Consider the following 24,181-nt stretch of genomic DNA (forward strand, 5'->3'; position numbering starts at 1 on the left):
CCATGGCACTGTACCCGACTGAAGTCCCCCCCCCCAATGCCCTGCTTTCCTTGGGCTCCAAATCTCCCATTTCCCAACCCAGCAATGGCAACCTGAATGGTGGCTCTCATGACAGAGTACCCCTCCTTACAAGAACACACAGAGAGAAATCCATGTTACAGACAAGGGTTATGGCTAGTTTGTTTTTACGGCTTGTCTTTATGGAGCGTTTTTTACAAGCTCTACTTTTACTTTGTAAGTTACCTCCAGAGAGGTGGCATATATGCTTTCTGAATAATTAAGTGTGCGTGTAGACATATATGTGTGTGTGTGTATATATCTATATATGCAGCTAGGATATTTTTGTTTCCCTTCTGGTGGAAGAACTTTACTAGGAGTGCTATTTGTCCCTTAACAGCTTTCAAGATTTTTTCTCTATGGTTTATCCATTTACGAATCTATCTATCTATCTATCTATCTATCTATCTATCTATCTATCTATCTATCTATCTATCTATCTATCTATCTATCTATCTATCTATCTATCTATCTATCTATCTATCTATCTATCTATCTATCTATCTATCTATCTATCTATCTATCTATCTATCTATCTATCTATCTATCTATCTATCTGTTTTTTTTTAATGGGGGGAAAAGAACAATTTTTGAATGTATGAACTTGTACTAAAGATTTGGGTGTAAGCAATAAACAGTAATACCTTTGTCATTCTAATTTTGCTCAGAAACCCAAAACTTGCAAACCGTCAATTGTAAGCCTGGTGGAACGACTCTGCTTTGCAGGACCTGTGGAACTTTAATAAATCTTGCAGGGCTCAGCCCTCAGCTGGCAGACTGTCCCACCAGGTAGGGGACAAGGCTGAAAAGGCCTTGGCCCTGGTTAATGCTAGGTGTGCTTGCTTCATGCTTTGTATAAAATAGATACAATCAACAGGTACACTTTGTGCATGGGTTTTTTTTTCCACTCTTGGAAAAATATTATCCTTGACTGATCTATTTTTTTTTTCAAATTGGCAGGGTGTTGAAGTGAGGCCGGTGCTCAGATTCTTAACTCATACCCAATGCCACACAGGTGCCAATAGGAACTTGGACGTCAGGTGCGTGGGGGCCACCCTCAGAACCTTATGTGACCATTGCCATCGACAAATGAACTCTGGTTGGCTTTGAGAAGGCGCCTTTTCAAATATGTGCAGGCACTAGCAATCAGGTTGAGATAAGCTGTGTCACGTAAACCGTATTAGGATTTAATACAGTATTTAGTTACACTTCCAGACAGACATCAATAGGTTCTTTCATAGTTAAATGTACTTAAATTAAAAGTCTAATCATAAGGGAGAACAGAACTCTCGCTTTCTCTGTAAGGATAAATTGAAGACTTAGTATTTAAAAGTCATCCAGCCATAAAGCTGCACATTTTAATGACATTTCCTAGCAAGAAGGGTACAAGATTTGGTTGTAGCAGCTCCAACATGATTCATCAATGCTGGTATTCACACGACTGCTTTCTTTGGAGTAATCAGAGTCCTCGCTCCTTGGCAGATGAGCTAGAAACGAATGAGTGGGTGACCTGCAGGCAGGAGTTCATTTGGATGCTTTTGGAAATCTCAATTGACATTTAACTTTTAGAAAGAACGATGGCCTTGCAAATTAGGGCCCGTCATACAATTCAGATAGCTCCAGTCCTCAATAAACCTCTTTCCGAACAGCCTTGCTGTCCCAAATCCGGAATGGCTTACTATTACCAATGGAAGTCCAGCAAAGAACAGAGATGTATAATTAGAGGTGTGGAAAAGCTAGCCGCAATGTCAGATTGCTGCACAAATTGAAAGCGCTCGCTATTAGAGCACCCCCTGGATTCCCTTTGGGCACACACCAATTCACAAATTCCTGCTGCAGCGCAGGATGCATTTTCATGTGGTCAAGGACTGTGTTGCGGGAGTGAACTTAGCGCGTTCATGTGGTTGTTGGAATATGCAGGATCTGCCGTGTGCATAACTGAGCAGAATATAAAGGGTGTCCTGCAGGGGGCATCGGAGCATAGATAGCATAGGAACTTGCTGATGATTTTCAAAAGGTCTCCTGCAGTGTCCTGATTGGCTCAATAGGAGATAGGGTGATACGCTTTGACCACCGAAGCGGCTCTTTGAGCCCGAAGTGGCCAGTGCCACGGCGCGGAGGGGAGGGGCAACGACAGCATGCAATCCAGCACCCGCACGCAGGCACAGAGCTCTGCACCTGTGTGCTGGTGCCGCCCCTCCCCCCTGCACCACAGGCTGCTTCGGGCTGCAATGGTAACGTATAAACCAATCCATAGAGACTCAATGGATGAGGTGCATGAACTCCAAGGATTCAGTCCTATGGCTCCCATTTTCTGGATGTTCATTCTGGGTTCCCTAGTTTCCACTGGGTTGCATGAACTGCAACTACGGTTGCCAAACCCTAAGTGGGGCCTGGAATTTGCCCAGAATTACAATGATTTCCGGACTACATAGGTTAGTTCCCCAGGAGGAAATGACAGCTTTGGAGGGTGGACTCTTATACCACATCCCTTCTAAACTCCTCCTCCTCTACAAACTTTGAGTCAAAATCTCCAGAGATTTCCCAACCAAGAGCTGGCAATCCTGACTGCCAACTCGAGTCTCAGGAACTACATGAAGCTAGCAAAGAGGACCCAATGGAATACAATAGTCTTGCAGAACCTTAAAGATGGACAGATGTTTATTCTAGCAACAGCTTTCATGTCTTACAACCCACTTCAGAAGCACTGAGAAGACCTTGCCCTCACCTGGAAGATCCTGAAGGTGCTGCAAAACTCCTGTTTGTTTTCAATGCAGAATTTTTGGCATGCTGCTCTGGAGCTCCAATCTAAACCTGCACCTCAAGAGCTGCTCCAGAAAGGGGACAGTATTCAGGTTTGAGCCAGAAAGTACCAATTGTCAGAATCCCGGGAATTCTGTCATATTGATTGCGAGTGATTATTAGAGCTGTCCGATGTTGCCAGGCCTGTAATGCTTCCCAGTTCTGCTTTTCAACTCAAATTCCTTAATCTGTACATTATGACTTTTGGGTCTCACACCAAAGCTTCACTTAGCTATCTCTCCCCCACTGACTCTCTGTGCTTTGTATTTAGATTGTAGAATTGTTTGGTCTCCCTTTGAAACCCGAGTCATCACCTTTCCATGGGAAGGAAGGAAGGGAATGTGCTTGTGTTTTATATACGCAAACCCTTGTGTGTAACTTCAGTTCTACCTATGGCTTTGTTGGATGTCTATGCTTCTGAATAAAGAGATTTTCTGAAATAGAAGTTCTACTTGTCTGAAGTCGAGCACTCTGACACCAATTAAAGCAGATGAAGGTATTGAGGTCCCTGAGAGGAGGTATCCAAAAAGCCCCTTCCTGCAGTGGCAATCCAGACTTCCACGAGAAAGAGGAATGCTGTGTTTTAAACAGTCTTGTCCTGTTCACTGCCAGTTATATGAAAGTATGCATGCTCCCAAAACTGAGAGCTAAAGGCCAGTGTTATATCAATACAGTTTATGCTACAACTTTGAATTGGACAAATATTGAAATATTGGAAAACTGCTAGGGTAAGTTTCACAATCATAGGAGGAAACAACCACTGATGAAAATTCAACACTGAAAACGGCACAAATCTAGTCCGTTTTGGTTGCTTCATTAATCATTAAAATAGAGACAAGACACAGTTTGACGTTGGATTCAATATCTTATTAATGAATATTGTATAATCTTAACACCGCCCGTGGCGCCACGGGCGCCACGGACTAAATAAAACGCTAAGGGGTTCTAGGGCAGGATGTGTCCGTGATGAGGAAGGGTCCGGGTTGGACCCTTCCTCTGGACAGACAATCGGAGGGACCAACTGGCAGGCGCGCAGCGCCTGCCAATTGGTCCCTCCGAATCCCAGCCCCAGGAACTGCGAGCCGCGCGCAGCGCGGCTCGCAGTTGCTCCTTTGCCGCTGACCTCACGCATCGGAGGCGCGAAGCGCCTCCGATGTGTCAGGCCGCCGGGCAGGGAGCCCCCTGCCCGGCGGCCTGCCGCGGCGAGAGGCGCCCCAGGCTCCCTGCCCGGCGGCCTGACGCGGCGAGAGGCAGCGCGGCTGTCGGGGGCTCGCTGCCCAGGGGCCGCCGCCTCACAGAGCCGCCGAGAAAAAAACGCCGCCCGACACACACTCTCAAAAAACGCCGCCTGACGGATCCCCGAGCCCCAGCACCAGCCGCGTCCCCCAAGGCCGAAGAAAACCAAGCGTAGGGCAAGGGGCTGCCCAGCAGGCGCCTCTCCGGGGCCGCGTCTCCTCGCCCACGCTGCCTCACAGAGCCGCCGAAAACAAACCCCGCCCGACAAAGGCCCCGCCGCCCGACGGAGAACAACGAAACAGGAAGTGCCTCGCGCCCTTCCCGCGGCTGGATCCCCGAGCCCCAGCAGCAGCGGCGTCCCCCATAGAAAACCAGCAGAGAGGCGTCGGGGAAGGGGCTGCCCAGCCGCCGCCTCTCCGGGCCCGCGTCTCCTCGCCCACGGACCTTCGCCTCCACCCACCGTGCGACGAGCGGACCTCAGCGACGGAGTCCGAGCTGCCTTCCCGCAGCCGGACCCACCAGCCCCAGCAGCAGCAGCAGCTACGTCCCCCGAGCCAGCCAACAGCTGCTGAGAAGCCTCGGCGAGGGAGCTGGCCAGCAGGCGCCTCTCTGGCCCGTGTCTACTCCATGGTGCCCGGCCTCCTCGGCCACGCCCGCGCCTTTAACGGCCAGGAACAGCGCGAAGCCGGTGAGTATACCTCGCTTTCTCACTCGCCTTCGGAAAGAGGACTGCGGCGCCGCTTTTCGGGGGGAGGCTCTAGGACAGGGGGTGGGTGGGACTGTGTCCCTTACCCTTCCCCCTTTCAAAGCCCCTTTTTATAAAGGGGCTTTGAAACTAGTATTGTATAAATATTATACTGCAGTGGTCCCCAACCTTATTATCACCAGGGACCGGTCAACCCTTGACAATTTTACTGAGGCCTGGGGGGGGGGGTAGTCTTTTGCCGAGGGACGTCGCCACCACCGTCTGAGCCCCTGCTCCACTTGCTTTCCGCCGACGCCACTGGGGGGCGCTGCCAGCAGCAGCTGCGCAGTGCTATGCCGAGGGGGAGCCCCAGCCATGGCGGCTGCTGGAGAGCACCAAAGGTGAGCCGGCAGCAGAGTGGCAGGGCAGCAGCCGGGGAGGAGGATGAGGAGGAACTGTGGCCTGGTACCGACTGATCTACGAACTGGTACCAGTCCCTGGACCAGGAGCGTTGGGGACCACTGTTATACAGAATTTGATAGCCTGGGACACATTCTCTCTTTTTTCTGTTAGTTATATAAAAGTATGAAAGCGTGTACCAGTGACAACAGGAATAGGCCAGCACTGCTATGTACACATTGCATGCAACTGAGTGATGCACTTCTAAGCATTATTTGCATGTATGTGGACTGGATTTTTAGTGACCTCCCCATCCAGAATGTCAGTGTCTGAACAGGCTCTAATTTCAGGAGATTTCATATTATATAACATGTCATTTTTCCAGTAGCACACTCAAACACAAATACATACCAAGTTGTACAAATTGCGCCGAATCTGTCGCATCATTCCTCTATATGCTGGCTTAAGAAGTTCCTGAAAACTTGTAGGCCACTTATCATAAGTCTGATCCTTTTCTATGTTATTGATCCACTGGGGGGAAGAAAAACATACCAGTGCTTGCCATAAATCACAAAGTTTCTGATAAAAATGACATTTATTACCCAAACACTCCTGAACGTTCCATACTAACGCCCCTGAGTAAGTCACCTGGTTATACGGCTGCTAGTAAAAATCAGGCCCTTTTAAACCTTAACTGAGCAGCAGCAGCTTTACCATGCCTTGTACTGAGTCAGGCGATTGGTCTATCAAAGTCAGTATTGTCTACTCAGACTGGCAATGGCTTTTCAGAGTCACAAACCTTTCGTAACACCTACCACCTAAGCCTTTTAATCGGAGATGCTTGAGATTAAGCCGGAAAAGCAGCTACTTTACCATTGAAGAATGGCCCCCACCTCCAAGGGTTCCTGCACAGCCAGGAAATGTGTAAGATGACCCAGCTCTAAAGTCAGGAGGTGATCATTCAGGTCTTCTTTGCCGAGTTTGTATTACTCTTCCAGCAGGACACCTATTTCGTTGCCAGCCCTTGTTTGAACATCTCGTGTGGCCGGATCCCTTGACACACGTGGGAAAAATGGCTTCCTTGGCCTTACATTAAAAAAAAACCCAAAAACTTTTATCATGTTTATGAGATTTGTATTTAACGAAAGAGGCTTATCCAGCCAAATAAGTGAGAGCAGCATTTTAAAAGCTTTCTACCGTCTGGAAATGTTTTCCACATTGACTTGTCTGCCAAGGAACTCCTTAGCATCTGTGAAACTATTGCCACAAATTGCAGACCGCTCTACAGCATGTTCTACCCGGGCCTGTTGAAATGTGAACTGAAAGCATAGAAACACGCACGAATGGGTAATACTGCAGCAGTAAGTAGAAGGAGCAAAATTTCCCCACGGAATTAAAGCCAAACAAATGGTGGACACATAAAACAAAGCTTGTTATTCTAGTGTGGTCCTTGAATCTGTTAAACATCTTCATTATGCTGCATGCTAATTTCCCGCTCGCCCTCGACCTATATGTACGGACTGACAACTTCCATTTTAATGTATCCGAAGGAGTGTGCTTGCACATGGAAACGAAGGAGGAGGAGGAGTTGGTTCTTATATGCCGCTTTTCTCTACCCGAAAGAGTCTCAAAGCGGCTTACACTTGCCTTTCCTCTCCCAACAACAGAAACCCTGTGCGGTAGGTGAGGCTGAGGGAGCCCTGATATTCCTGCTCGGTCAGAACAATTTTATCAGTGCTGTGGCAAGCCCAAGGTCACCCAACTGGTTGCATGTGGGGGAGCGCAGATTCAAACCCGGCTCGCCAGATTAGAATTCCACACTCCTAACCACTACACCACGCTGCCTTATACCTTGAATAAAACTTTGTTGGTCTTAAAGATATCCGCTGGACTCAAAGCTTGTTCAGTATTATGGTATTTACTCTGAAAAGGCCCTAATAAGTTTCCCAGGAATTGGGTTGTTTTAACTAGTTCCAGCACAAAATACTGAAAGTGATTCAGCACTGCTAAATTCTTTTAATGAGTTTTTATGAGTTCAGTGGGGGGGGGGGGCTGTCTGCTTTATATAAGCAGTGGAAGCACAGCAAACATTAAAAAAGGAGAAAAGCTGCTGAAAAACAGACAAAAACTAGTCTACTGCAGCCCAATGCACTTTAATCATTAATGTTTCACTTAAAAAAAAAACACATAAAGAGAAGAATTTAGTCCTCTTGAGAATGCTACAATACCTGTTGCGGTAAGTAAGAAATTAAAATTTGTTCAGCCACCACCAGTATTTCGGTACATGTCAATATAGGGCAATTTGGCACTCTTTGAGATTCCTGCTTTCAATTTCTTCCTTAATTATAAGAAAATTTATCATTTCTCGCCAGAGATCCTTCTTTAATTGTTTATCCGCGAAAGCACACTTACAGTTAACAAATACAAGGATGAAATATGGTGGCTGAACAGAGGAATAATTGGCTTTTCAATTGCACTTGAGTCTTAACAAATTCAACAACAGCACTCTGAATGAAGAAGAACTGCTGATGTTATTAATGAATGATATTCAAGCTCTTCACGGCCAAACAACTGAAAGGTCCATACAAAACAAATTTCCTTACTCAGGATATGCTTATAAAAGCCTGTGAGCTCAGTGAAAGCTTTTAACAAGCAGAATGGATTGCATATATACAACTAGGAAACTTGAATAATAACAAAAATGTTCATTCAACAGTGTTCCAATCCCTCCTGCCCCCAAGCTTGGATTGTCATTCTATTCTATTCTATTTATATTTATATACCACTCTCCCTTGCAGCTCAGGGGTGGTTCACACTGAAGTTTGAAATACAATACAAAGAAAATATCATGGCCGTGAACGTATAACATCACTAATAATATAAGGAGAACATTTAACGTTTAACAGAAGAACACTGTGACTACATACTCAACAACTGTGTTATTGCTGACTGGACTACTTTTGGCTCTTCATCTGCAGGGTGCAGTTTGTGGTAAGAGGGGCCTCTGGCTGGTGAAGTCCATTCATTGGCCTTGCCAGAAGGTTTGGTGGAAGAGCTCCATTTTGCAGGCCCTGAGGAATTGTTTTAACTCTGCAGGGCCCTGATCACTTCTGGGGGTACAATCCACCAAGTGGGGGCCAGGATGGAGAAATCCCTGACCGTGGTCAACATCAATCTTGTTGAGCTGGCATTGCCACAATGGCAGTGGGTTCTGTTGGGCTTGCAAAATCCCCCCCCCTTTCAATGTATACTGCAGAGATTCTCTGGTTTGACCTTAGTTGAGGTTGCACTGCCACAGTGGTACTAGATCTGCTTGGCACATTGCAATGGTTCTGCTGGGCTTGCAAAAATCTGCCACCCTTATTTTCAGTTTTGACATTCTCTAGGACTTTTTGATTCTGGTCCTGGAGTTCTATTTCCCTTGCTTCCTCCCCCCCCCCCACACACACATTTTTTGCCTTTGTTGGAAAAAAATGGAGGATGGGTCACATTCTTTGGGGACACATAAAATTGGACCCCCCTTCATCCAATCTTTTTGACATTTGGGGGCTCTCAGAAGAGGGACCAGCTGGCATGCTGCAAATCTGCTGTCTCTATCTCAAAAAAACAGCCCCCCAGACATTCCCTCATAGAGTCCACATTGAGTATAATGGCCTCCATAAATTATAATACAGTTGAAAAAAAATAAAGATTCCCAAAGAATCCCAAATCCAATACCCCACTAGTATAGAGATTCAGGAATATCAGGAAATACCACTTGGGGGAGGGGGTCCAATATACCCAAACCTGGAGAAAAACCTTTTCTTTCTTTCTTTTTTTTGGCATAACCCTATTCCTCACACAAAACCCCAGGGTTTCACAAAACCAGTTGAGAAAGCCTGGTGTACACTGGGAATTAATTAACTCCTACCCAATTGGTGAAACTCTTCCAGGGCCATCATGGAACCCCAGGGTTTCACAAAACCCTTGTTGAAAAAGCCTGGTGTACATTGATGGTGTACCACTGATGGACTACCATCGCCACCAGCACTCTTCCTGAAAACAGTGATACATCACTGCTTGTGGAATAAAGTTTTGACCAGTCACTTCAAGGAAATCCCAAGGGATTCCTGGAAGTACTGATGAACAACACTGCTGAAAATCAGCAGAACTGTTAGAAAGAATTAACACATCTCTCAAACACCTAAAGCTATATCAGAATGAGGAGCCCCAGAGCATTTCTTAGCAGTTGACAACCAAATCAATGCCTGGATTTTTTTAAACACAATTTTAAAATAAATACGCTACTTACTATTACTGAAGAGTGACGGAAGTCTAACGCGTAAGCATCATCAGCATCGTGGACTGATAATCTCATGAATTTACTAAGCACGTCTCCCTTAATTCCAAGGGTGTGAAGTCCGTGCATTGCTTTCCCTTCACTCTTCAGAGTTTCTAAAATACTTAGTATTTAAACAGAAAAAATGATATTAAAACCCACACAGGAATGAGAGTTGAATAAATGAACTGCATTGTACTCCTAGCACTCATGGCTTTGCCACCAACTGGTTGAGATGGCTGGTGGCACAAAACATTAATTGCTCTAGGAACTACGCAATGTGAAGTCCATCTTTTATGAGAAGGAAAGTTGTCAATATGTTGAGTTAAAACTTTACAAGTCAGGAGGCTGATCTCTTGGAAGTGGTCTTGGGACATAGGGAAACTATGGGACAGAGAGTCCAAGGTAAAGAGATTGAAGAAATGAGGCAGGAGAATCAACACAGTAAAGAAGAACCTGAAGGAAAGATAGGTGGTGATCAAGTCTTGAGGAACAGGGGAGGAAATGAAGAGACCAATCAGAATTAGGGAGCTCTTAAATCAGGAAGGGCTGTATGTTCTGGGCAGAAGAGAATACAAAGGAAACTGCGGTAGATAGAAAGCATGACAGGCCATGGTGAAAAGAGCCATTAAGTGACAGATGACTTATGGCAGCCCTACAGGGTTACAAGGCAAGAGACATTCAGAGGTGGTTTGCCTGGACTTCCTTGGAGGTCTCCCTTCCAAATACTAACCAGAGTCAACCCTGTTTAGCTTCATCAGATCTGACAAGATCAGGCTAGCCTGGACCATTCAAGTCAGGGTGAAAGCACAAGACAAGGAGGCTAAACCAAGAGATGCAAAACAGGAAGAGAAAAATAGCAGTCTGCAGAAACAATAGCTGGCTGAGACATGGAGTATATGGGACTGAAGCAAAACAGGGCACAGAGGATTGAGAGGTTCTATACTATGATAGAAAGTAGGGTGGCTGGATACTCTGGATGAAGGAGCCAAGCAGGCATGCAGTCCTGATCCCGCCATCTCTGATTTCTATCATCACTACAGCAGCCATCAGGGCCTAAAAATGCACCTCCCCCCATATGCATACTCTGGTTGGGGAAAGGGCCCAGATCCTAGCCTGGTGGAATGCTCTGCCAAACGAGATCAGAGCCCTGCAGGGATTGCAAGATGGAGTTGTTCTGTCAGGCTTATGGTTCTGACCCCACTAACCTCACTGATATCTGACCCCACTAACCTCACTGTCTGTACCCATTGAACTACACCCCCCAAGAGGGCTATGCTATTATGACACCCCCCACTTCCCCATACAATAGACAAATTTGTATGGGCTATGTTAGTATTTTAATCTTATGATGCTTTAAATCAGGGGTAGTCAAACTGCAGCCCTCCAGATGTCCATGGACTACAATTCCCAGGAGCCCCCTGCCAGCGAATGCTGGCAGGGGGCTCCTGGGAATTGTAGTCCATGGACATCTGGAGGGCCGCAGTTTGACTACCCCTGCTTTAAATCTTAATTTAAGCTAATTATTTTATTTTTTGGTATTCCTAGAATTTTATTCATGCGATTTTACCTATGCTGTGATCCGACCCAAGTCTGTTAAGATAGGGTGGAATAAAATGTCCAAATACAGCAGTAATAATAATAAAGCAGTTGAATTTCACATGCTGATTTGAACAATCCAGCTGGTTCTTTGGCTTCTAACTTCTAATCATACCTCTACTGTTGTGTTGGTTTTTCAAATCTCCAATGTAGTGGCTACTTAAATACTTGCCTCATGTGTATAAAAGACCCTTGTTTGTAGTTTCTAGCTAGGCGGGAGGTTATGAATTAACACACTCCGAGAGTCCTCTGAAAATCTCGGGAACCGCTTGCCTCGTTATTAGCGGCATATAGTCATCGAATTGTTGTGCATATGCACACTGATTACAGCGCACATTAAAAAACAAATTAAGCAACCACAGTTTCAGACATTTTTTTCTCTATAACACAAGTGAAAGCACAAATGGCACGCCTGTTGTCTAATCAAGATAAAGTTGTTAGTGATAAAGCGGGCCGGGCCTGTGGGAGCTGCACAAAAACAGAAGGGAAATATTTGCTCAGCTTAATTTGGTGAGGGGTAGGATATTATATGACACTGATTAGACTCCCTAGCTTTACATACTTGGCAAAAATATGCAGGTTTTTGTTCTCTGAATTCCAGAGATGATGGATCCAACCCACTCTTCCACTTGCTCATTTCTCCTCCTTATCACAGTTCCCACTTCACATGACCTTTGCCCAAGCAGTACTGTGACCCCCAACAGAGCCTTGCTGGTGTGGTTCTATGGTTTAGACCAGGGGTAGTCAAACTGCAGCCCTCCAGATGTCCATGGACTACAATTCCCAGGAGCCCCTGCCAGCGAACGCTGGCAGGGGCTCCTGGGAATTGTAGTCCATGGACATCTGGAGGGCCGCAGTTTGACTACCCCTGGTTTAGACCCTGCCTTCCTTTTTTATCCACAGAAAAGCTGGTTGGATCCATTTGGATATAGGTAATCTCAGTTGTTTGTTCAAACCATGCCGACGTGTGTTTATCTTGGTTTATTTATAGCATAATAATTGTTGTAACAAGCTCAATGGCTGAAAGATAAAAGCTGTTGCTTGTTTACTAAGCCGCAATGTTGTTCCCCCGTCTATTTTTCCCTGCCCAGACATCAAGCATAGTATTGAACCAACCGCAGGATAAAGAAGAAAAAGTTTGTTCTTATATGCCGCTTTTCTCTCCCCGAAGGAGTCACTAAGCAGCTTACATTCACCTTCCCTTTCCTCTCCTCACAACAGACACCCTGTGAGGTGGGTGAGGCTAAGAGAGCCCTGATATTACTAAAGAAGAAGAAGACTTGGTTCTTATATGCCGCTTTTCTCTACCCGAAGGAGTCTCAAAGCGGCTTACAGTCGCCTTCCCTTTCCTCTCCCCACAACAGACACCCTGTAAGGGAGGTGAGGCTAAGAGAGGCCTGCTATTACTGCTTGATCATAACAGCTTTATCAGTGCTGTGGTGAGCCCAATGTCACCACAGAATCAAACCTGGCTTGCCAGATTAGAAATCCGCACTCCTAACCACTACACCAAGCTGTTGCAGTGACATATTAATATTCCTCTTAGTCTTGCTCAGGTATAGGTAACCACAGTTTAGACAGGTTATTGATAAAGGTAATGGTGCTTTTGGATCAATTCATATAGAAACAGAAGAGGCATAGATAATACTTTACCTAAATAGATCATGGAAATCCAAGTCTATAGGAAGACCATTTAGGAATAAACGACCTTCACCGGGCTGAAGACCAAGGGTTTCGTGTAAATGCTAGCAAAATAAAAGTAAAATACTAAGTTTACTGTGATTTAGGCCAACAGTAGAAAACAAGAAACCAAGGAAATACACATATTTCAGAACAGAATACAATCAGAATCAAGTCCTTAATTTGGGGAGAAGCTTAAATATTATTAACAGTTGAGTCTCTTCTTTTCTGCATAATAAAACTTGATGCCGGCTGTTCATTAGGTCCATTTGACAATTCCCACATATTTATGGGACACAGTAAATCTAAAAAAATCCAACAAATCAAAAGGCATGCTTTAAACTAGATATGAGTTACACACCAGCGAGTGTGTTCAGCATTTGTCGTTTACCCCCTCTAGGACAAACAACTGGTCTTTCCTCAGAAACAAAGTTTTCTGAACTCAGCACATTATAAAATGGTCTCAACTGAGGCCATGTTTAAAGACAGCAAGCAGGACATGACAGACCCACAAGGCCAAAGAATTTCCTCAGCTACAAAACAACCCCTCAGTTCTGGTATTTCAGTTATGATTAGCCCACCAAGCTTCTTGTCTCCCATAGAGTAGAGACATCGTAATCCATCCTTTGTGTGCCCCATGGTTTTGGATTTCGAACTTCCTTGCAAGTTAGTAGTTCCCTGCTTATGTGCCACCCCCTGTAGCTTTGCAATCTTCCCGTCTTCAGTTCTGGCCATCACACCAAGTTCTGAATTTACATCTCGCTCCCCCTTTGGATTTAGTTTAAAGCCCTCTTCACCAGGTGTGCAAGGGTTCTCCCGAAAATACTTTTTCTATCCCTTGTGAGGTGCACACCATCTCATGGTGGTAGCCCCTCATACTGACATGGTAGACCAGGGGTAGTCAAACTGTGGCCCTCCAGATGTCCATGGACTACAATTCCCAGGAGCCCCTGCCAGCATTCGCTGGCAGGGGCTTCTGGGAATTGTGGTCCATGGACATCTGGAGGGCCGCAGTTTGACTACCCCTGTGGTAGACCATGATCCAGAAATCCCAACCTTTCCCGACGACACCAGTGACGTAGCCAGTCATTTAATTGCATGATTTTTCTCTCCCTTCCTAAGCCACGGCCACTTACAGGAAGGACTCATGAAAACACAACTTGTGCTCCCAGGTCCTTTACCTTTCCCCCCAGATCCACAAAGTCTTTCTTAATATGTCCCATGCTGTGCTGGGCAATATTATTTGTTCCTGCATGGATAAGAAGGAAGGGGTAATGATCTGTGGGTTTGATGAGCCTGTCCATCCATTCTGTGACATCCTTGATGTCACAGAACATCCTTGATGTCACAACAGTGCTCATTTGAATCCAGTCTCAACTTAGAAGTCCAGCAATAGCTGAAGACAGTAAAGGTATTACTGGGAAAATATCTTTCACACTTTCAAAACTTCCCTGCGTTTTAGACCCAAATCAGACACCAAACGTGAGTTGCTTTGTGACCATTATGAACCTGGGTAATTGCCAAACTGGCACGCTTTCACCTCTTTCTCCTTTTCCTTGTGCAGACTCCCTTAGTGAGGTTGATTGCTCTCACAGCAACTAGCGAAGAATTCCAGTTCCTGGTGATGGTGGTGGTTGTTTATTTTTTTTCAAGCACCTCTATTCGCCCAGGCAATTACATTCAAATGTCACAACTCACTGAAGACTTCAGTCTTCAAGTTTGGCGTGAGCAGAGGTGGCAGAAGTCGCGAGCCAGCTATTAACCTGGCTCATTCCCCTTGCGGAACAAATCGAGATTTGTTCTCAACATCGTAAATGAGGCTCTGTGCCACATGCCGGAGTAGTAACACTGGATGTACATTAAGGCTCCCACTTGTACAGCGTTTGATGTTGTAATTACTATGGACTCTATTACAGAGGGAAAATCCAGCTGAAGCGATTGACTGGGCTCACTTGCCTATTAGACTGGAGGGGGCTCCACAACTATGTGTGAAGGACAACATGGCCACAGCCTCCAGCGGTTGTGCACAGGATTTGCTCTTGGGAGTCTTGCATTCGAATCCCAGCTCAGTCCTCAATTTGCTTGTGACTCAGGGAAAGTCTGCAAAATGGGAGTCAGAATATGCCCCACCCTGTAAGATAGGTGTGACAATGAAACGCAAAATTGTAAAGCTCTTTGTATAGAGGAGTGACACTGTGTTCCTTCTGTCCTACGTGCAATGAAATAAGGATGTCTCTATTAGGAGACACCATTTCACTCAGCCTGGAACAGAAACTGTGCTGTACGAAGGCCATATAAGATGAGCTCTTTCTAGTGGGTTAAGTAAAAACTCCCAGAGTAAAAACGAGGAGATGCCTTTCAAAAGCCTACAAAACCTGAAACTGTTATTTTGGTTGGAACATCCTCCGGAACGTAGCTACTTACCCCGGAATGCTTTCCTGACGGCATCTAATCATCATATACTTTTCAGTCCTTAATAGCCTTTAGCCTCTTTCTTGTATTGCATTTTCTATTCAACTTTCATTATCTTAGAGGGAAATCTTTCAGTTCTGCACAGCTTGAGACCTTGCCTCTCCTGCTGTTAGACGAATATCCTGTAGCTCAAAACGGCGTGGCAATTTATTCTGCTGTACCAGTGATGTCTGAATAGCTGCCAAAAATTTATATTTCGACAAAAAAAGGGATTGCTTCCCACCATTGTGTTTGAGTGAACTCAAAACATCTTTTTCATGTGGTCTCCAGGGACAGCATAACCGGTGTGCGGTCAGGTTTAATTCACACCCAAATTAATCCCAAAATGTCATTTCGTATATACACATGCTCAAAGGACAAACAGCCTTTTGCTTCCGCTCTTCAAAGCTATGTTTTAATCTCCTTCATGTGGCAGGTTCAAAACAGAGAAGTAGCAATTTAACGGATGTGTCTAAATATGCTCGAGTTTCCCGTTCTGACAATGTAATTTGTGCAAATGTATTAAGGCCAGCTCTAATGAAACATTAGTTTGGGGATGACATTTGAAGGAGAAGCTCAAAGGTCTACTGTCAGGTAGCAGGATTTTGCAAAAGAGAGGGCAACTGACATCGGAAGGCATTCGGATCTATTTTAAGAGCTGTTTAACTACCAGTTCTCAATACCGTTTTATGCTGCGTTTCTACAGCTGCCGCAGTCTAATAAAAGTGAGTAATCTGCAGTGAGGCAAAGAGAGGGGGGGGGATTAAAACGGGAATCTGTGAAAAGATGCCTACTGAAAAGAGCAAGGGGATCAAAGAAAAAAACAGCTCCAGGGTTTTAAAATTAAAGAAAATGGTTAGGGAACAGCATAAATAACTGTCGAGAGGTATGTTGTTGTTTTTTTGGAGGGGGGAGAAAGGCTTATATTGTACTGTCTCGAAATTCAACCCGTGGCAGCAGCAAGTAGTGTGAGGCTCAGGTAGGTGTCTTCTCCCCACCACCCCAGCCCACCAGAGGACGCACATCTTGACTCCAGCTCCAGCCATCATGAATGAAAATCAGAACAGCTGAGAGAAGAGGAGCCAGCCAAGGTTTTAATGGCCGGGGCCCCTCCTGGCCCATCACTGGCCGCTTTCGGAAGGGCTGGGTCAACTTGCCTGTCCAAATAAAGGAAGGGTTCAAGATTCAAGTGGGTAGCCGTGTTGGTCTGAAGCAGCACAACAAAACAAAATCAGAGTCCAGTGGCACCTTTAAGATTCACTGGACTCTGATTTTGTTCAAATAAAGTAAGAAATTCTAAGACCACCCTAGAAGCCAGAAAGGGCAGGTGCAGGGTAGAAGGACTCTCCCTAGTCAAAAGTTTTTGAAAAGCCCCACACTGCAGTACCGTTGAGTGTACCATAGTTGGGAAACCCAGAGATTACCAGGCTACAATCCCCGGCTCCCAATCCGGAGACCCATCAGGTGACTCTGAGCTCATCAGAATCTGCCAGTCTAATGAACCCGCACAAGGTTGTTGTTGTGAGAATTACGTGCAGGAAGGGCAACACTGTGTACAGCCATTGTGGGTCCATGATCAGTGAGAGAAAAAAGGACACAGATAATTAAAAAGGCACTTGATTGCACTTCACATTATTAGGGGAAGGAGAAAATCTAGGTTACCCATTACTGTAGGAAGCACAATATCTTGAGGAAGAAGAGAAGGGAAGCAAAAATGATCTAATATAGGGTTGCCAAATCCCAGGTGGGACCTGGATATCTTCTGGAATCACCACTGACCAGTTCCCACAGAAAATACAATGAGCATTATACACCCCACCGAGGTCCCCTCACCCCCCCCCCCACCATCTCTAGGATTTTCCAAACCCAAAATTGGCAGCCTTCTCCTAATGCAAGCTAAAGATCTGTGCACCAATGCACAATTCATGTTTAACGTCCATGCTGAAGAGTGGCAGAGCTCGCATTGAAGGCAAGATCTTAAAGCACAATGGGCATATATTTCCAACAGAGAAATGTATAAATTACCCTGTTTGTGGACATTTGTGTGCTGAGCTGATTGATGTTTGACTTCAGAGGTCACTTAAAGGTGATTGCTTCAGACTTAAAACTCAGCCCCTGGGGGCATCGTTAAAGCATTAATGGCCTGATTTTCGGTCCTCATGTCAGTTGGAACTCCAGTCGCCCAGCAGTCTGGCAAATGAGGCCAAGCCATGCATTATTTCAGAAAAACGTCACACGTTTTCGGGGAGACTTAACTTTTTGTTTTTAAGTTACATGATAATATATTATCTTGCAGAACAGCATGAATCTTTGTTTCCGTTTGCGTAATTAAAAAAAGAATGCAAGCCAACCTTCTGATTTTCCGTTATTTCTTTCCGCATTTGCAGATTTGCCAGCACTCTGGTTAGGGATCTGAAGAGAGAGAAAAAAAGAAATCCTGACATCACTTTAAGAAACTGCTCTGTATTTTAAATCATTCTGCTTGTCTGGTGGGATGGAATAAATAGACAAAGGTCCAATATGAGTTGTTGCGACATGAAAACTTCCTTGTTGGAAAACAAGGTGGCAGCAGTTGCGTAGATTCCCCCCACCTCAGGATTTGGGGGATCACCCCCCCCCAAGTGCCACTAATCAGTGCTGGTGAATACCATGACAATAAAGAGTCCTGGTTTAGCCTGAACTGAAGCTAGCCAACTTCTGTATCTTCAAGAGCCATTGTTCAGAAGAAACAAAAACCTGGGAGTTGGAAGTATATTTTGTTACATAATCTTCACAAATGACTAGGCTCTGGTCAGGAGAGCCAGTATGGTGCAGTGCTTAAGAGTGGCAAACTCTAATTCCGAGCTCTATTATCTTGTCCATTTTTAAAAAGGGTAACATCATCCATTATCTCTACTTTCTAACACTTTGTTGTTGTTGTTATGTGCGAAGTCGTGTCCGACCCATCGCGACCCCATGGACAATGATCCTCCAGGCCTTCCTGTCCTCTACCATTCCCCGGAGTCCATTTAAGTTTGCACCTACTGCTTCAGTGACTCCATCCATCCACCTCATTCTCTGTCGTCCCCTTCTTCTTTTGCCCTCGATTTCTCCCAGCATTAGGCTCTTCTCCAGGGAGTCCTTCCTTCTCATGAGGTGGCCAAAATATTTGAGTTTCATCTTCAGGATCTGGCCTTCTAAAGAGCAGTCAGGGCTGATCTCCTCTAGGACTGACTGGTTTGTTCGCCTTGCAGTCCAAGGGACTCGCAAGAGTCTTCTCCAGCACCAGAGTTCAAAAGCCTCAATTCTTTGACGCTCGGCCTTCCTTATGGTCCAACTTTCGCAGCCATACATTGCAACTGGGAAGACCATAGCCTTGACTAAACGCACTTTTGTTGGCAGGGTGATGTCTCTGCTTTTTAGGATGCTGTCTAGATTTGCCATAGCTTTCCTCCCCAGGAGCAAGCGTCTTTTAATTTCTTTGCTGCAGTCCCCATCTGCAGTGATCTTGGAGCCCAGGAAAATAAAATCTGTCACTATCTCCATTTCTTCCCCTTCTATTTGCCAGGAATTGAGAGGGCCGGATGCCATGATCTTTGTTTTCTTGATGTTGAGTTTCAAGCCAACTTTGGCACTCTCCTCCTTCACCCGCATCAACAGGCTCTTTAGTTCCTCTTCACTTTCTGCCATTAGAGTGGTATCATCTGCATATCTGAGGTTGTTGATATTTCTCCCTGCAATCTTGATCCCAATTTGTGACTCCTCTAATCCCGCATTTCTCATGATGTGCTCTGCATACACGTTAAATAGGCAAGGCGACAGTATACAGCCTTGCCGAACTCCTTTCTCAATTTTGAACCAGTCAGTGATTCCATGTTCAGTTCTCACTGTTGCTTCTTGACCTGCATATAAATTTCTCAAGAGACAAATAAGATGTTCTGGTATTCCCATCTCTTTAAGAACTTGCCACAATTTGTTGTGCTCCACACAATCAAAGGCTTTAGCATAGTCAATGATCTAACACTTTAGGAGATCCCTATTTTATTAAGGGCTTTAACGAAGTAATTTTTCATAAACTTCGTTGCTCAGGATTAGATTTATCTACGCTATTTAATTATGATGAGAACACAGTCCTGAAGCTGATCACTAAAAGACTAGAAGACCAGGATATTCAGATAACAGGCACATCAACCCACAGGATCTGTTTACCAGGCCATTGGGACATCCCCTGGTCTTATAAACCAATGCCCCTATATCTTCAAGTGTTAGATGACTATTCCCTTAAAAGGGCCTTTCTCCTTGCATGCCTAAACATCTTCCCTTCAAACCTATCAAGAGGACGCTTCCTTCAAATCCCTCAAAATGAGAGAAGCTGTCTGCACGGGTGCAATGTACCAGATTCCCTTAGCCACCTAGTATTCAACTGCCCCAAATTTCAGATGTTCCATCATTATCTGGAGGGTTTTATAGGAGAACTGAAGTATCTGTGCATCGATGAGAAACATCTAGTGAAGATGTTGCTAAGTGTAAAGGAGCCTTCTCAGATAGTGGACCTTGCAAAAATCCTGTCAACTATCTCAAGAACTAATCTATCTCTGCTGCAGATCGGCTATACAGCATAAGGCCTTATTACTGTTGTCCATATGTCTATGTCCGGAATTTGTTTCTGTTTTAAATTTTGTTTTATGTATACCAAATCTTATGCCAATAAAGGTATCTGAATCTGAAAAAAAAAATCTGAATTATATTTGATTTACCATTCTGCCCCTTGCAGCCTGCTGGGTGACCTTTCCGCAACACCTACCTCACAGGGTGCCAAGTTATGGGGAAAGGAAGAGAAAGGAGTTTGCAAATCACTCTGGGACTTCTTCCGGCATGAAAAGCAGGATTAAAAAAAAATCCAGCTCTTCTTCTTCTCTTTTGTGATAAAATCAGTGCTATCTAGCAGTAAGGCCTTCCAGGACATGGAGCAAACACTACAAAGTCATCAAGCGGAGGGGATGAGAAATGGATATGCTTGCCCAAAGAAAAAGTCCTCTGAGAGGAATGTTTCAGGTGAGTAGCCATGCTGCCTTGCAGTAGGTGTCAATCTGGACTATTACAGGGTGAAGGCTTGGTCTCCTGTGAGCGTATACTCTAGAAATCTTGTTGCTCTTTACGGTTGACTGGACTCAAACCTTGCTCCCCCTCCACGAGGAAGGATCACAGGGATGTCTTGCCTTTCCCAGAGTACACAACACAACAAAATGTACAGGAAGGAGCCTCTTGGTGCTTTCCCAAGTAGTTATCTGAGAGAAATTCATTCACCAACCCTGATAAAAAATGTAGCATTATACTGCGGCATACGCCATTTCAATATTTCCCCCTAGGTGTGCTGTGATGAGCAAAATTTTTACAGCCACTTGACTAAAGCCAAACATAATTGCTTTTCTGGAGCCCTCCCAGTTGGTCTGAATTAATCAATTTAATACCTAGCATAGGAAGAGATTTTTGTTCACCAGATTGTTTGTTCATATAATTTTGCCTGATGGTTTAAGCTCAGGGGTAGTCAACCTGTGGTCCTCCAGATGTTCATGGACTACAATTCCCAAACGCTGCAGGGCTCATAGGAATTGTAGTCCATGAACATCTGGAGGAGCACAGGTTGACTACCCCTGGTTTAGCTTATTTTCAATTTTCAGGATAATCTTAATGGCTCTCTTTTACTAATTTTTTGAATGCACTTACAATATGATTATCAGACTTATATAAGACCCTGGGACCATGGAGAGCTGCTGACTTTGATGGACCAGGGGTCTGAGTCATGTCTGCATGTTCATGATACAAATAAAGGCCAATCCTTTTTGTATGGGGGAGGGGTTTACTTGGGGCTTTACTCTGTTGGTCTTAAATGATGGTTCTGAAGTTGCCTTGTGGGCGGAGTGATTAGAGGCCAGCGTTTCCTTAATATTAATATCCTAGCCGCAACCATAGGCGTGGCAGAGCAGTTCTGTCTTGGCAGTCCCTCGGGAACTTATAGAAAAGATGCTTCCCAGACTGGTCCATGTACCGCAAAGTGGACAGAAGGGTCAGTTTCCAGCTATCCTATTCTGCAGAGTCTAAAGTCCTCTTGCTTACAGAGCCTGTATTGGAAGTACATTTTATCATCTGAGCTTTCACCTCCAGTCCACACTGGTACAACCCAGAACTTATATTTTCCCTTCCTTGCCTCTCTTACTGCTGGCAAAAGTCAACAAACAAACAGTGGGCTTTGTAATTAATACAAGGCTTCTCCTGAACTTGAAAAATTAAACCCTTCTTCCAGAAGACAGGAGCAGGTGAGGAAGAGAATGTGCAAGCCCGAGGTACACTGATGATGGAAAATCATAGATGGTTAAGTTATAGTGTCTTGGAAAACATTGCTGGCTTCTGAGCATCTACAGAGTGAAATTCTGAAATCTAGGACAACCCTCCTCCTGCCTCTTCTCTGATTTTCTTTTGATCCAAACAGAAAGCATTTTGAAACGGAATCCAAATTCCTAACAAGACGGAAAGAAACAGATTATTTGATTTCAGGGTGAAACTTGTTAAAGAGGAATTAAGAGAATTTTTCTAAGCAGTGCTATTTGGTAGTGACATAGATTCAAAAATTTTCTTTTTGCTAGAAGGACTTCTGCTCACAACATGAATTTCTCTTTGTAGTTATCCCTTTGTAATTTTGATTTCTCTTTGTAGTTATCCTTTTGTAACTTCAGCTTCCGTAGAGATCTCTCTCTTTTTTTTGGCGTAAATGTTACACACCACAGGGTGCTCTAGCGCTCATGATTTCTTCTTATGGAAAATTGTAGGTGGTTATGTGACAGAAATAAAATAACAAGACCTTTCTCTCTGGTAAGGTTTGTAAACTTAAAAGAAAAAGATGACAGGGATTTTTTTAATGCTTCTGATGGAGAAAAGGATTCTATTTAAGTATCAGTTTCAACAATAACAACATGCAAGTATGCAAAAAAACCCCACCTCCGCGCACTCAAAAATTATACAACTAGTCACATTTCGGGAAAGAAAATTATTTTTCTGCAATATGACAGAGACATTACTGGTCATGTTCTTTTTGTTAAACAGACATTCTTACTGCTGCCCAGTAGAATGAAAACACAGCATCCCAAGAGCTACATCAAGCTGGGTCTTGCAATCCCAGACAAGCAGAGAAAGGTATTTGGGATTCTAGGCATTACGGATGGAAGAGACTGTGGCAACAGTTTATTATTTGACAGAACAGCAGGAGAAAGTGCTTGGATTCTGTAGAGAAGGGCACGTCACAAGGCTGTTGTGAAGGGGAAACGAGATAAGGATTGTAACGCACTCCATAACAAAAGTGCTATAGAAAAATGGGCAGACGCAACAATGACGGGGACTGCAAGTGGAAGAAATTCCACAGAAGACACAAGCTGTGTAGTCATTGGTAGTCACCTCTGCTGCGATGAGTAATCTTTCATTACAAAGAGGAAGGATGACGAAGTTCTACCTATTATTGCAACTTATTACAGTGGGGGACATGTTCTGTAATTGGACAGGGGACCTGTTAAGAGATCAGGACTTTATGTTTTGACCAACATATTGGTCAGCATCCCATCCATTCCCATGGAGCAAAGTCTGAGAATTCCTCTAGCCAAGGGAGCCTCCCACAGAATTGTCACTTAAGTTGGAGGAAGGCTTCAAACCATTGCTCAGGGGGTTGCAGAGAAGAAAGGGCAGATTTTTGTGATATGTGGCAGGACTGTATTAGGGTTAAGATGTATTGGGAGAAGGTGATTAAAATAATGTTGATCTCAGTTCACCCAGATCTCCAAGTCAGAAGAAAATAGGAAAAACAACAGCAACAACAACTGGTGCTGTGATTACTTACTGAAGGGAAAGTAAGGTTGTACTGAGGATCTGAAGTGACATTCCCCTGAAAAAGCTTGTTGCAAACGTGTTGTGGGTTTGGCAAATATTAAAGATTCTTTCCCTACCAATTCCCCCCCCCCCCTGTTTTCTTCATTGGGCTTGGTTCCCCCCCTTTTCTTCTTTCAGTGACCTCCACGACAAGCAGGAAGGCGTTCCAAAGTTGTTTTAGGTATTTGTTTTAACCTTTAAGGCCCGATGCAGTCTGGGACCAGCGTACCTCAGGGACTGTCTCTCCAACTATATCCCCTGAAGAGCTCTCTGCTCTGCTAACATCAACTTGTTGGTGATTCCCAGCCACCGAGAAGTGTGCCAGGCTTCAACCAGAGCCCTGGCTCCAGCCTGGTGGAACAAGTTGCCAGCTGAGATTCAGAACTGTTAAAATTCTGAAAGGCCTGCAAAACAGCTAACGCTCTTTGACATCTAAATGGGCTCCCCTGGCCACCCCCTCTCTGCCTGGGGAAACTCTGATCCATCTGTTCCCAGTGACTGAGCATGCTTACGGTTTTTTAAAATCATTTTAAACTCTTTTAAATTTATATAATTTAAGTTTTTATAATTTATAGTTTTACTGTATGAATTTTTAACTGTTGTGAGTTGCCCCAAGACTCTTGCTAGAGAGGGGCAGCCAAGAAACAACAACAACAACAACAACAACAACAACAACAACAACAACAACAACAACAACAACAACAACAACATACTTTAAGGCTACAAGTATCTAATGTGGGTAATCAAGCTAGTTGCTTTTGGGGGCTTCTCTGTAAATCTGCTCTAAATGGTCAAAACACCCAAATATTCATGAATCTATCAAAAGCAAACATGGCTACATACCTGGCCTTGATTGGGAAATTTTGTGCAATGTCTTTCATTACTTTCAACGCATTATGAACAGGAACAGAGAGGATCTGAGATGCTGCTTGAAGACTAATGTCTGTAAGAAAATAAAGAAAACACATTAGTCTGTAAGAAAATAAAGCTTCGCTGAAGAAGCCAGCTCCCAGGGAGCATGCTTAACCATGGTTACATCTTAACCATTATTAGGGATGGCA

At 44.5% G+C, this 24,181-nt stretch overlaps 1 protein-coding gene across 2 annotated transcripts in view; it reads right to left on the reverse strand.

The window, feature by feature from the left end:
* The window catches only part of UGGT2 (UDP-glucose glycoprotein glucosyltransferase 2), a 135,634-nt gene that overhangs the window by 76,740 nt on the left and 34,713 nt on the right, over window positions 1–24,181 (reverse strand). For both annotated transcript variants that reach the window (XM_077343895.1, XM_077343894.1), the window contains exons 9-13: window positions 23,964–24,063; window positions 17,579–17,639; window positions 12,750–12,841; window positions 9,471–9,621; window positions 5,591–5,710 (exon numbers count right to left, since the gene is read on the reverse strand). In XM_077343895.1, the coding sequence (XP_077200010.1) occupies window positions 5,591–5,710; window positions 9,471–9,621; window positions 12,750–12,841; window positions 17,579–17,639; window positions 23,964–24,063 (524 nt within the window). The remainder of the gene's footprint in view (window positions 1–5,590; window positions 5,711–9,470; window positions 9,622–12,749; window positions 12,842–17,578; window positions 17,640–23,963; window positions 24,064–24,181) is intronic.

The sequence above is a fragment of the Paroedura picta genome, chromosome 6 (genome assembly GCF_049243985.1).
Source record: "Paroedura picta isolate Pp20150507F chromosome 6, Ppicta_v3.0, whole genome shotgun sequence".
Taxonomy (NCBI): Eukaryota; Metazoa; Chordata; class Lepidosauria; order Squamata; family Gekkonidae; genus Paroedura; species Paroedura picta.